The sequence below is a fragment of the Protopterus annectens genome, chromosome 7.part0, assembly GCF_019279795.1.
Source record: "Protopterus annectens isolate FY-2018-M chromosome 7.part0, PAN1.0, whole genome shotgun sequence".
NCBI classification, from domain to species: domain Eukaryota; kingdom Metazoa; phylum Chordata; order Ceratodontiformes; family Protopteridae; genus Protopterus; species Protopterus annectens.
The window spans coordinates 91,585,471-91,600,361 of record NC_056739.1 but is presented as its reverse complement, the minus strand read 5'-3'; the positions used below and the strand labels follow the sequence as shown (position 1 = coordinate 91,600,361).

Below are 14,891 nucleotides of genomic sequence, written 5' to 3'. Positions count from 1 at the left end.
GAGTCAAAGAGGGCAGTCAGGGGTCTTGATCCGATGGAGAGGACCCTTTCTACCACATCAAATGCCGAAGGAGAGCGGACCTCATGGGAAGCTAATAAGGAAGCCAGTCTCCCCGGGTCTGATGTGAAAATCAGAGCTGGGCCCAAGGTGGACGGAGCTCCAAGGGAGAGGACCTGGCGACAAAGTCGGAGCCGATGGAAAAGGTTCCACTCACTTGGATCTGACACCCAAGCTCTGGCTCTCAGAGTGGCTCGGATCTGAGCTAGTTGGATCTGAAACTCTCCAGGCAGCTGTTAACATCGAGGAAACAAGTACCGTTGGCGCAGACCCCCATGACCAAGGCCAACCTCGGATCCAAGTACTCCGAAGCCAAAGGTCATATCAGAGAAGTAGAAATGGGTTGAAAGAAAGGAAGTGAGCTCCCCCTTCCAGAAGGAGGGGGGATGGCAAGGCCCCCATCTGGATTTGTGTACGGATAAAGCGCCTCATCATCTTATCCAGATCCATATCCAATAAGAAGTGGATTGACTGTGATGAGGCCATGGACTCTGACCTGGCAGGTCGGGGAACAGTGGCACAAGAGACTGGACGTGCCTCCTCCGGCTCCAAGGAGGACCTCAGAGATCAGAGCCGAGGGGAGTCATGGGCCCGTGGGGTTTTGCTAGGTGAAGAGAGGACCAGGGACCTCTTCCTCTTCTCCCTCATATTTGACTCTCTCTCCCTCTCTTCTGCTTCGCTACCACAGGCTTAGAGGCAGGAGTTTGAGTCCCAGCCTGGGAGGGAGGAGAAACCAGAGGAAGAGAGGAGGGAGAGGCAGTCACAGCAGCTGCTGTGACTGAAGCCGAAGATGAGGAAAGAGAGTCAGTAGGAGGAAGAAGACCTTTAAGGGCCAACTTGGCCTTCCTATCCTTTAAGGTGCGGGGGTTGAACCCCACACAAATGTTGCAATCCACACTAAGGTGGGCCACACCCAAGCACAACACACACAGAGTGTGGCCTTCCGCTGGGGAGAGCTTATGGCCACACTCTGCGCAGCGCTTAAAGACAAGCTTTTCAGCCGTACTAAAGGGAAAGAAAGCCTTAAAAAAGACAGGCAAATGCTTTCCTAAAAACACTCACACACAAATCCACTCACCACACTAGACTAAAGAACAACACTGAGGGGGGGGGGACCACAGAACAAACTGCTCTAACTTTTTACCTAACAAGTCTAACACTCAGTGCCAAAGCGATGGGAGGGGAGAAGGGGTACCTAAAGTAATCTAACCTGATGAAAAAAATGAAAGTTTTTAACTTATAGAAAGTTAAATAACCAACTGCTAGCTGGAGCTCAGAAGATACGATGTATAAGCAAATCACGTCAAACGAGATCTGGGGATGGAAGGCAGTGGAGGTGTATTATGGGTAAGGGGGGAGACTGGAGCTCGGAGCTGATGCTAGTAATTCTTGCCAGCTCGGATCTGATACGGATTCGTATCCCACAGGTTGAAGACCAAATGAAGTAAACTACTTCAGATCTATGGTTAACTAGATCACAGGCCTTGGTTAAGCTACTGAATAGGGCATCAGTAAGATGGCAAGAATCTGTAGATGTGAGGATACAATCAAAAAGAGTTAAAACTATAAACTTAAGAGATTAATTCTGTTTGCATTAAAGCCATGTTAATCACTACTAATTTATAATTGATTAATTGCATTTGTATGTTCATGTTAATCTTTAGTTAGCATATTACAGTATATTTGGTAATCTGCGATATGCTTATAGGTAGCATTGCTTAATACATGTCCAGTATTGGAAAGTGAACTGGTCTAAAGCAGGCAGTGGTTTGTGGGTAATTTTGTTTTAAGGAGAGTAGAGTAAAAAGGCATCTTTCCACAATGAAGAGAGTACACCATGGGATATGGAAAGTTTGAACATGAAGTAGATTGGGTGGAATGAGGGCTTTGCAAAGTTTAATAAGGAAGATGATACTTTTTTCATTTAGACATTTTCAGATTTCACAGGAAATCGATTGTATCAGTATCATATAATAAGCATTTCTGTTTTATTTTAATAAAAAATGTAACCCCTCAGCACAAAAACTAATTTCTTCATACCTTCCCATAATATGAGTTGTTTGTGTTTGCAGTGTGTTTTACAAACAGATGAATTATTTGTGCATAGCTTATTTATATTTCTGTTTCACTTTCTTTAAATTATGCTTTTAGTTTTTGTGCAGTTGAGAGTTATCTCAGTGCTTAATGTAACATGACAGATGCAAAATTCAGCCGTTCAGGCTGTGGCTTTAATCGCACATACTGTTACAAATGCCCAGCATAGTAAGACTGTCTATGTCATTGTATGGAAAGTATTTAAGCTGTTGGTGTTGTGTCACAATTAAACAAAACAGTTCTTCCTGCTTGTATTTTATGTGTGATGATGCAGAATGATAGAGGTCCATGCTGCATAAACGCCTTTACATACTGAAAGTCACTCTCTTCAGTGCACCTCACTTTGTTTGAAGATGTCGTTATCTTTTATATAACAAGCTGTGCTTCCTACAAGGAGTGCTGGAAATGTTAAGTGCAGTCACTTGTTATGTTAAATTGACTGTGACAAATCAGTTTTACTGTTTCATTCATCTTGTACTATTACATTTATTTGTCTATTGATAAGAGTACGCACTCCCACATGACCCACAAGGGGCAATATGGCCCAGTTACAGAGGAAACACTAAAGCACTAGGACTTGAAGTGACCTGCTCAGATTACCCAGTGTGGAGCTTTGTGCTGATGGGATACTGACCCAGGCTTTCAACTTCAGCACGATTGTGCTTTACTGTTTCCTTAACACATGGAAAAGGAGAGTGCCCTGTGTAATAATTACTGCTCTGGGAGGCGCTGTTAATAGATGCAGTATAGATCCATAGTCTGGCCATAGCCTTTATGATAAATAAAACAGCATCTGCCTCCACCTATTAATGTTTTTGAGAAACTGCTCATGTTAAAGAAGGTATGCAACATTCGCATCTTTAAAATTCCTGCCTTGTCAGCAATTACTACTTTCATTTCTAAAGTGCTTTGAGTAGTACTCTGTGTAAAGCATTAACAGATGCAAAATTCTGTTCTAATGTAATTATTGTGATCAATCATTGGCAAAATACATCAGCACGTTTAAGAAGCATGCATTGTAAGGACTAGGATAGAAAGACTTCAGTCTAGATTGCATCTTTGTACTGATATCTGTCTGCATTAGGTACTGATATCTGTCTGCATTAGTCACATTTCCATTTTCTTATTCTAGATTGCAGGTAAATGAGGAAGAGAATGCCTTTCCAAGAGAAGCACACAGTAGCAGTTCCAGTCCCTTGGGTCCTCCTCAGAGCTGCTTGCAAGAAATTGGTACGTTTGTGAAAATTAAATTCCCTTTAAAGTAGTCACATGAGCTGATGTTTGGTGGCATATGCTTTGTGAGCTTCACGTGTAATGAGCCCTCTTTATGCGATGGCTACATATCACAGTTAAGGTTTCTGTTTGTCCTACTGAAGATTGAAACCTTACAAGTACAACATTATGAATATAATAAACCTGTAATGCCAACAGTATTCCATGCAAATGCCAGTGCTACTATTTTATTACAGGTTCTGAGTACTCGCAAACAAGGAATTTGCTGGAATTATCACCTAAAGGAATTCTATCTGCAGAACTCACCCAACCATGACTCTCTCCTGTCCATGGTTCTATGAGCCTGAACTGCAAAAGTAGTGGAATCAGTACCTTGCTGCATGTCAGTAAATAAAATACTCCTCCTCCTTCCTTCACATCTGAAATGGCACTCTCACTGGGCTGTCGAATGTTTCTACTGAAGGATCCACTGCATTTTTTCCATCCTGTACCACAAACAAACATTATAACATATAAGACTGAATAACTGGTTACAATCACTGCCAAAATTGTGCATTGCATAGTCAGTTATCTATCACGCTAACATTAACCAATCACTGCAGTCCACTGGTGTTCCCCAAATCATGATCTCAGGTCTGCTAACAAACTCCTCACTGCCCCTCCTCACTCTCACAATAAACACAGTCACAAATCCCGAGAGCAGTCTTCCTTTGGCATTATGATGCCTTACTGCTCAAATAACCTTCAGACCATACCTCTCAACTGTCCAGATTTTTCCCCATATTTTTGGTCTGATCCTCATAAAATTTGTGATTTTCTGTCAAATCACTGAGGAATGAGGTCACTAAATAATGACATATATTTGAGTTTTAGACTTTATAACCATCAGAAAATTCATGCTAACACAAAACCTGTTATTCTAGCAACCATCCAGGTTTATAAGAGCAATATTTAAATTTTATCCCTATTTTTGGGCCTTTGCCCCCCCCCCTTTATTTTAAGCTTTGTCCAGATTTTTTGTGCTAAGAGGTTGAGATCTACGCTTCAGAGCGAACTAACTCACTTCCTCTTCTCTAACTGACAATGTAAGTGTACATGTCAAGTTACTAACCTTCAAGAACTTACATGTAACAAGGTGTAGTACACAACTAAAGTATTAATTCACATGTGATGTAATTTGTGTACTTAAGCCGTATGTAGACATATGTACCCCCTCCCCCAGATTTTTACCTTCTCAGCACTCTCCAGCCTTAGATTCTATGGACAAAATGAGTATCACATATATATTAATTTATTTTATTTTTATTTATTTATTTTACATTTGTTGACCGGGAGAGTCTGACTGGATACATGTCCATTTTCAGCGGAGGCCCGGGGAGAAAAGCTCCACAGATTAAGAACAAACAACTATGAGATTTCTACATAGCAAGCAAGTATTCATAGGAAAACACACGATTTAACAAGATTCCATAGTTTTAAAGTTACAAAGTACAATATTCATTGGTGTGTGTGTGTGTGTGTGTGTATATATATATATATATATATATATATATATATATATATATATATATATATATATATATATATATATATATATATATATAAATGATTTTATTTTCCATTACCATTACATTTCTCTATTTATAAAAACAACGGTGTTATAAACAGCCTTGTTAGGGGAAAAAAAGTTTATTAATTGTAACATTTCTGTACCACCGCACACTCTACTTACCTATATAAAAAGCTTTTATTACTCATGCAGTTTTATATTATATTCTCTGCAGACTACTGTGTTAATTATGTGTTTAAATGTGTTTTAGCTAATGTAAAAAAAGTTGCTCCTACTTCTATTATATTTTGTGATATATATATTTGTCAGTTGTATAAAAAAGTGCTTCTGTATTTACTTAACAATAAAATAAAGTGTTCATCCGTTTTGAATTCTGTTTTGCTAACATTTTAACAGAAGGACCTAAGTGAAGCTTTACACTCTAGGTTTCCTCAGTTCACTCAGTACCCTACCACTGCAAGTGTTTACACCCCCCACCTGAGTTTGGCTGCCCTTGAAAGACAGCTATACCGCAAGAGAGCGACCTAAGTGATGCTTTGCACTCAAGTCTCCTCAATGTACATGTTCCCCACAACACTGCGTTTTTTTATTTTCTTTAACTGTTGTATCCGCACTAACTCACCTGTTTGCAATAAGTAGGATTCCTCCTCCTCATACTATAAGTTTTGTCCTGCTGTTTCTAATCTGATTTTTTTTTTCCTTAAATGACTAAGTTGATCCACTTTTCTGAAAATTTCAAAGTAACCATCTGAAACCAAAAGCTCAGGGCTTGTTTTACCTGACTGAAGTAGTTTTAAACAACAATCCTATGTAATTACAAGTAAATATTGTGACGGCTTTCATAATTTATTTCACTTCACTAGCACTGACCTGTGTCAGTTTACATTAGCTGACAGTTTTTCGTCTGTTTCTGGGTCTGCTGCTTCTCGTGGTTCCGTGAAAATGGGCTTAGGCTCAGTCGTACATACCTGGTTAACAAATGTCAAAATAAATAAAAAAATAAATAATTTTATACTACATTGATTGCAACTTGTAACTATAACATATGTAGCTCAAGCTTTTTCCTTGGGCTGCTTCCTAAACTGGGACATTTTGCTCAGTTGACCATCTTGATTAACAAATGCAAATTAATAAATAATAAATAAATCTAGCAAGAATGCATTCCTCTGAAATATCAATTTCCAGCAAAAACAGTGTCCTTTCACTCACATCGAGGTATGAGATGAGGAAAATTATGCAAGTAGTACATCATCACTATGCCCAAATATAACATGGTCTAATGAGTTTGTAAAGTACGCATGATTCACAAATGATGGTTAATACACATTGCTGCATGGAAAACAAATTGATTTTCTGTAAGTGTGTCGTCACGGACACATGCTTATACTACAATAAAAAGCAGTACAGAAATCAGGGACTGTTGTGGGCAGCAGTAAATAGCTGTTTCATGAGTAAGTGTAATTTTTTATGTCTGTGTAAGCTTATACACAAAAGGGGAGTTATGGGCAGTTTAATTCATTGTGGAAGGCTTTATACCCACTCTGAAGCAAGCAAAACAGAACCACATACAATAAACGTATGGAGGCAGTCAGAAAACAGTACTTCCAGGGGGAGTTATACCACAGCAGGGTGATCTCTGCAAAGAACATAACTGCTGGTAGTAGATGAATCTTAGGCTAATGTTCATAGGTAGGTACTAGGCTGTTGGTCCTAGGGCCTATATAAGCCTAGCCAAAAAGGTAGTCAGGCTTTTGCCACCCAAGAAAATTATTTTCCTGTGCCCCTGTCGAGCAGAACCACAGAGGTGATCCCCAGGGTGAATTTCCTATTTCCCATCCAGTCATCAAGATTTTTCTTGAATAGTGCTAATGAGGAGCTTTGTTTGATATAGATAGGTAGTTTGGGAAGTCTCTGGGACAGGAATCTATCCCTCCAGCATGTTCTGTTTATTGTGGTGACAAGGTTTAGGTCCCTAGAGCATATATCTCAGAGGGATTGGGATTTCTTTAAGTGGAGCATGTCCAACAGCTCTGGGTTTGGCATAGCTTTGTATGTTAGGCAGAGATCACCTCTGAGTAGGTGATATGCAATGGAGTAAAGCTGGAATTTTTTGAGACGGTCTGTGTAGGGCATCTGTTTGAGGCCAGTAATCCTCTTTGTGAGGTATTTCTGCAGCCTTTCCAGTTGTTGTAGATGTCTTGTGAGGTACATGCCAAAAAGGGAGTTGTAATCTATAATGGTTCTAATGAGTGATGAGTAGATGGGAACAATGACCTCTTTTTTCCTGGATGAGAAACCTTTTGTGATTAGGTGTGCCACGTAGAAGGATTTCCTGACTACTGTGGCGATGTGCTTATCAAAGGAGAGACTACTGTCCACCTGTGTCCCAAGGTCTCTTATCACACTTTCAATGTTAAGTAGACTACCACCTATGTGGTAGCTCACGGATACAGAGTTTTTGCAAAAGGAGATAACAATGCACTTTTTGGCATTGAGCTTGAGGCCATGGCTTTGACACCAGGCATCTGTCTCAGTGAAGCCCTTATGTAGGATGTCCACATCGTTAGGAGTTTTGATTATGGCTCCTAGTTTGCAGTCATCTGGGAACTTCATTAGCCAAAGACCTTCTGTGTTAGCCTGTTCTTCAGAAAAGTAGATACCAAACAGGAGAGGACACAGGACTGAACCCTGTAGTACTCCACTTGTCACTGGTCTGAAGTCGGATTTGGAGTCTGCTACTTTCACAGTGTGGGTTCTGTCGGTGAGCCAGTTGGCAACCCATCTTGTGACATAGGGATTTATACCTAGTTTAGAGAGTTTATAATTCCAGAGTGGGGGATGGTGTCAAAAGCCTTGGCAAGATCTAGATAGGCTGTGTTAACCACCTTACCCTCATCTACGGCTTTGGTGACTGCTTCGAAGAAGTCTTTCAGGTTTAGAAGACATAATCTGCCTTTTACAAACCCGAACTGGATGGGGTCCAGAGTTTGGAGATTACCAATGTCTTTGTTTATAAGTTCCATGATGATACATTCCATGGCCTTGCAGACCAGGTTCATTAAGTTAATGGTGCGGTAGTTCCTGTGGTCCATGTTGACTCCACCTTTGTGGAGTGGGATAACCGTCGCTGTGCACCATTCAGTGGGCACAAAGCCTGAGGCGAGGCTATGATTAAACATGGTGTTAAGGTGGGGTGCCAGTTCATTCTGTAGTTCATGTAGAACACAGCCTGAGATGGTGTCAGGTCCCATTGATGCTGTGTTCTTGGCTTTGGTGAGTGTGGTTTTTACCTGTGCAGCCATGATTAGAGGAACTTTGCATTCTTCCGGTATAGATATGGGACCTTTAGGGGGTGAGAGGGGGATAAAGTTAGTACTGAACCTATCTGCCAGGATGTTAGCAATATCAGTTGGCTCTGTATATTTAGTGCCATTGTGCTGTAACTCAGAGCAGATCTTAGTGTTGTCATTGAGATTCTTGACATAGCTATAGAATGATTTATGGCTGTCTTTAGAATCAGTGGCAATTTTTTTTTGTAACTAGCTTTAGAGGATTTTATGAGGGATCTCAGCTTCTTACTGAGGCTGACCAGGGAGTTCCTCCAATCATGGGATTTTACTCTTTTTTGCAACAATTTCTTTCTTCTGTTGTAGAGTTTGTTTATGGCAGGGGACCACCAGATTGGATTCCTTTATTTGGAGGATAGCACGATCCATGCACTTGTGTAACTGCTTATAAAGTGCATTTGTGTAAGATTCAACAGTCATACCTCTGTTGTCCATCTGCATGTGTGTCGTGAAGTTTGCCACTTCTGTCTTAATAAGCGTGAAGTTGGCTTTGGAGAAATCTTTTATGGTGGTTTCCCTAATGGGGGATGGGGGAGGGATGTGGATGTCTAGGGTGATCTGACCAGTGAGGAATTGACCTCTGGTGTGGAACACCGGTCGCCCATGTTGGTAATGACCAGGTCTAGGATATTGTTGGCCTGGTGGGGGTGTGGATAAGTTGATCCAAGGTGTTGGAATTTGGAAAATCCAGAAAAACGCAAAAGCAAAAGAGCTGGTACATGAGTAATTTTTCCCAATGGGTGGGGGGGTTGAAATGGCCATTATTATTAGGGTGTTGGATTGGCCTTAATATTTTCAGTGTATCATGAAATGATGAAGGAATCCCTGGGGGCATGTGTGGATCTGTAGCAAGTTACAGTTTGGATTACAGTCTTGCCCAGAGTTAGTTGTGCTTGGATAATCTTGGATGCATTATGCTGAGCAACTAGCTGGAGTGGTATGGGATATCCTTAATGAATATGGACACCTCCACTTTTTATGTTCGTTTCAGGTAGGTGGCCGAAAGGTATGGTATGAATTAGGATGTCACAACACAGAATAGATGTTCTCCATGTTTGGAGTGTGCCTTGAGTGACATTTTTGAGGGGAATTTTTTATAGCATTACATTTCAGCATTTTTCTTGCTTCTTTTCTTGTTTGTCATTTGATTTGTCATTTGAACCTTCAGAAAGGCACTATAGGCAAGAGGAGCCAAGAGCCTTATCCCCCCATCCGGGGGTGACAGACAGGTGGCCATCATCACTATGGCCGTGTGGTCTGTCGTCGATCATGTCATCCAGACAGCAGATACTGGATCCCCATTAGAATGACACCAGAAGCTTAGCCAATTGTTGAAGATCATCATTTTTTTCCTTGTACTGTGGTATTATTCTGGGTGATGGCAGGATGCTACTCAGAGCTAGGGTCATATCTGCCTGGGCTACAAGATCTGAGAGCTTCTCCATGTCTCTTTTCATGTAGTCCAGGGAGGTCCATCTCAGGTCATTCACACCAACATGGACAATGACAGAGTCATATTTGTACTTGTTGTGGAGTGACCTGAGTGCATGCGTTATGTGGTGGATTCTGGCACCCGGCAGGCAGCTAGCAGTAACTTTCACCTGGTTTAGCCTGGTTAAGTGGAACATCAGTGTGTCTGACTATAGAGTGAACTATGACTAGAGTGTTGGGTATGTTGTTATGCCTTATTGGCTGTGGTTGAGTGGCACACTGAGTTTGTGGGCTATGTGTCATTTGGGTTGTGTTGGAGGGTGGAGGTTTCTTGTGTTTCTGCTTTGGAGGGCTCTGTTGCTTGAGCAGATTTTTATTGAGAGCCTCTGTGAATGTAGGTATGTGTTTTGTGTTGCTATGTATGTGTTTTGGTGGTGTAGGTTTTGAGGGACTATGTGATGAGTGTGGTGTGGTGCCAGTGTTTACCTTCTCTTCTTGACTGTCTAGTCCAGTCTTGGGTGAAGAGAGCTTTGCTTCCAGTTTGGCTCTATAAGTGAATCTCTCACAGATTGTAGTGTTGGGTGGTTGGAGGAGAGGGTTGTCTGTGTACATGAGGCAATTTCTGCATTGGCCCAAGATGCCCAGATTCATCAGGTAGACAGGAGAAAACACAATGAGCTGACCATTAGACATGCCTGCATAGGGGCTTATGTATTAAGTACTAAAAAATGTTTTCCTCTAGACAAGTGGCTGTTTGTTTGTAAAATAAATAAATAAATAAATAAAATAATCATTGGAAGAATTCATAGCTGAAGGATCCTTCTTTCCTTATTTTGATGAAATAAGGAGACCCAACAGGAGAAGTAACAGGATCAAAAGGCAGACAGGGCTTGAAGTAGGGTTATGCTTGGCCTTAACTGTTATTTCTGAAATGAGTCAGTTGCAATAGGTTGCCAACCCATGTGACAATGTATAGCATTTTTAGAAAAGCCAGTAACATGTTGTCTGAGATTGCAGTGGAGCGGGGACTCTATTTTTGCATGTTCCCCGCTGGTCTTCTATAAGTATAGAGTTGATGTTCAAAGTTCTGAATGGATTACATATTTCTTTGTATAATATTTAAATAGAGAGAGAGAAAGAGCTATATAGATATCTATATATATATATATATATATATATATATATATATATATATATATATATATGCATGTGTGTGTGTGTGTTTGTGTGTGTGTGTGTGTGTGTGTGTGGGGTGGGGTCCCCTTCAAAGGATCGAAATTTCACAACATCGAATCACTAATCTGTGAAGACCAGATGATTGAAGTGAAATATCAAACCTTGTGAATGGAGATCGCTGTACAGTGTGGAATAGAAACATTTACTGTTCTTTTCATTGTAGTGCAATTTTAGACCTGGTATATTTAAGTAACAGGGGGTGTGGGGTGCAGGGGGGGCTTGCCCTGTTGCAAAAACATGAAATAAGAAGTTTTCATGTTTTTGATTTTTTTTTAGGTTAGATATTTCACAATTGCGATCCTCTAGTCTTTGATGATCAGAGGTTCGATCTTGTGAAATTTCGATGCTTTGAAGAGGACCCGTATTTGTAAATCGGCCCCTGTCATAGTACTTAAAACTCTCAACACTGAAACCCATTTCACTGATAACTCATAACACTGAAAAGTTTAGAACGGTATAGATTTGTGTAGAATGTATGCAGTGTTGTCATTTCTTATCATAGGAGTTATTAGGGAAGTGAGTCTGGTACAATATGTGTGAATTGTGATGGTCAGCATTGTGTTGTACCCCCATATCTGTAGATGCCTGTATTTGCTCTTAAGCACTGATTCACTGTGTGTGGTGTTTTTTTTCTTTTCTTCACGGTTGTGCAATTATGGAGTTAGTATTTATAATTAAGCGGGTGTTTGGGGGGCAATGCCTCTCACATAGGAGTATAGGGGAGCTTGACCCCCTTCAAAAACATGTTTTTAGGTTATATTTCTTGTGGAGAATGCTTTTAGTGTTATGAATTTTCAGTGGTATGGGTTTGACCTTATCAGTGTCACTGAAGTGTTATGACATTTCAGTGTTATGACATAGACCCATATATATGTATGTCTGACAAGTTAGAACAAGTTATCGAAAAGCAACTTGAACACAACTAGTCAATCAGCAGGATATTGAAAAATAAAAAAAAAAGAATACATTTTTTGCAGGGGACAAGCCTCCTTGCACCCCCCACACCCCCTGCCTATTATATTTACCAATGCTGAGATCACACTACAGTAAGAAAAGGGGAAAATTCCCTGATCTCCACTGTACCACCATTATGCACAGTAACTCTGCCATCACATTCAGTCATTCGACAACTTGTTGGTAGCCCATACATACATACACATACTTATATATCAGCTCTGAATTCCCATAACTATACAACAGTGTAGAAAAAGAAAAACTTATTTTGTTTGATGATTTTGCACTAAGATAATGCCACAAATATTGTTGAAATAGTATTTGATCAAATGAGTCTGATTCCTATTTCAGCAATACAGTGGCTTAATGAATGTTATGGAACCCATCTTTTCACTGACAGGGGAGATCTTTAAGATGACTAATCCCCATCCTTGGGTGGATACATTGAAGGATAGGGAGTTCTTAAGGGTGACTTTTGAGAACCCTTGGGTGAATCCATTCTTGGATGGAGAGATCTTCAGGATGTCACCTCACCACCTTTAGTTGAATCCATTAATGAATAGTGAAGAACCTCAAATTGACTCCTTATTATAGGTTCATAGGTGATTACTAGCTAATGGCACAGGAGTCTTTACAAGCCTAGCCAATAATATCCAAGATATTATAGTACTCTGTCTTAATTCCCCAGATATGGGATGGGCTAGTATCAGGGTAGTGGGTCTTTGGGAGTTGCAGCCCTGAGTAATTTTACAGACTGCCTGTGTCCATACGGGACATGGGCAGTACCCCATTAGTGAATTTACAGTTACCCATCCATTTATCCAAATTCTTTTTAAAGAATCGCACAAGGGAGTGAGTGGCGGCAACTGTGGTCCCCCACTCCAGGCGGGCGCCTCTCACGGACCCTAGTATTAACCCCCCAAGCTTAACAAGTCTAGTCTGCAAAGCTATGGAGAGGAGTTTACTTGGTTGACTTCTTCAAAACAGTCAGGAAAATAGATAGATGAGGAAGGCAGTCCATACAGCCTACCTACCCCTTGCAGGCACACACACACCCCCACCCATTGTTGTAGAAAACTTAAAAGCTTAAAATAAATGTAAACATGTATGAAGATGGGTGCAAACTGGCTTAAAGGACAGAACCCACTGCTGGCTCCTATGTCAGACTCACAAGTGGTCACAACACAGTCCCAGGTCCTTGGCCCTATTGTTTTTGGCATCTACTTCTCAGACAGGGCCAACATGGGAGGGAGGACTTTTGACAAAAGTTTTGCAAGACGACTGCAAACTGGGCCATAGTGGAAAGTGCATCGGACACGGATATCGTCCAATCCTCTGATCCCCCTTCTCTTCACTTTTCGGACCAATGATTCACAATGGATATATCTGGATGTATCTCACCCCCGATCTATCCAGCAAAATTGGAGAGACCCAAAACTTCCCAAAGAAAAGGATAAAAAAAAAATGTCATGCCAATATGCTGAAGATGGAAGAAACTCCACATCTATTCTCTGTCTGCTCAGCTCCAGCATGTGTGTGCCATGAACACCACAAGGCCCATGTCCAACCCGAATTAATGGACACCCTAACCCAAAAAACCCCCAAAACCACTAAAAACAGAGAGAGCAAGCTTAAAAACCTTATTAGGATAGGAATAGGACGGCTGGAGAGATATTTATCAGAGACTCTGCTGTGGAATAATAAAATGTGAGGTCCCATGAGGCAAGGCAGAGCACCTCTGTTGTTGAAGAGAAGAATAGTGGATGGGAGGATGGGAGATCGGTTTTTTTAATCATAATCTCTGTGTCTCTGCTGGACAGGACAACAACAAACTAATGGGCACAGTATTTTTTCATATAAGGGGTGGCGTAAGCCACAAAAATTTGGGCTAGGCTTATAAATGCCTTGGGGCAGATAGCCTAGTATAAACCTATGAACCTATGTACCTATAAAGAGGGTGAGGCATGGGCTTTGTTTTACGAAAATAGGAAGTCTGTTCCATAGATGACCTATGACTTCCTTTGATCTTGATGCCATGTCTTTACTTATATGTTGAGCCACAATGAAGCATTTCCTCACTACTGTAGCTGCCTGGTGGTCAAAGTTTATGTTACTATCTATCTGTGTTCCTAGGTACTGCTTTTAGGGGTGTGCTTTTAGGGTCTGCTTTTAGGGGTGTGCTATCAGTATTATAATTTGCAGGGATTTCTGATTTACCAGAGAGTATGATTATGCATTTTTTAGCATTTAGTCTTAGACCATTGTTTTAGCAGCAATTGTTTGCAATTTTTAGGCCTGTTTGCAGGATGTCAACGCCATTTGGGTATTCAGTGATTGCTCCCAGCTTACAGTCATAAGCAATCTTTGTGAGCCAGAGGCCCCCAACATTGACCTTCACTTCAGAGAAGTATATACCAAACAGGAGGGGTCCTAACACTGAGCCCTGTGGGACACCGCTAGTAACAGGTTTCTTATCGGAAGTGGATTCACCTATCTTGATAACGTGTCCTGTCAGTGAGACAGCTGAGCCAGTTGGCTATTCATCTGATGATGTAGGAGTTTATGCCCAACTCAGTAAGTTTCTCTATGATCCCTGAGTGGGGGATTATGTCGAAAGCTTTGGCTAGGTCTGGATAAGCGGCATGTACCATTTTACCCGCATCCATGGCCCTGGTGGCTTTGTCGAAAAAGTCCACCAGATTGAGCAGGCAAGACTTCCCTTTGCCAAAGCCAAATTCAGTCTGGTCCCATTTTTGGAGGTTCCTGTGTTGTTATTGATCAGGTCCATGATAATTCTCTCCGTGGCCTTGCAGATAAGACTGGTCAAGGTTATGGATTTATAGTTCCCTGGGTCAGTTGATGGGCCTCCCTTGTACAGAGGGATAACAGTTGCAGTCCTCCATTCCTCTAGGACAAAGCCCGTTCAGAGGCTGTGGTTAAAATGTGTTTTTAGTTGCCCTGATAGATGC

General features: G+C 41.1%; 1 protein-coding gene across 1 annotated transcript in view; it reads left to right on the top strand.

The window, feature by feature from the left end:
* NAV1 (neuron navigator 1) overlaps positions 1-14,891 on the top strand; it is a 2,383,470-nt gene that overhangs the window by 188,069 nt on the left and 2,180,510 nt on the right. The window contains exon 2 of the mRNA XM_044076515.1: positions 3,284-3,381. Coding sequence (XP_043932450.1) covers positions 3,284-3,381 — 98 coding nt within the window. The remainder of the gene's footprint in view (positions 1-3,283; positions 3,382-14,891) is intronic.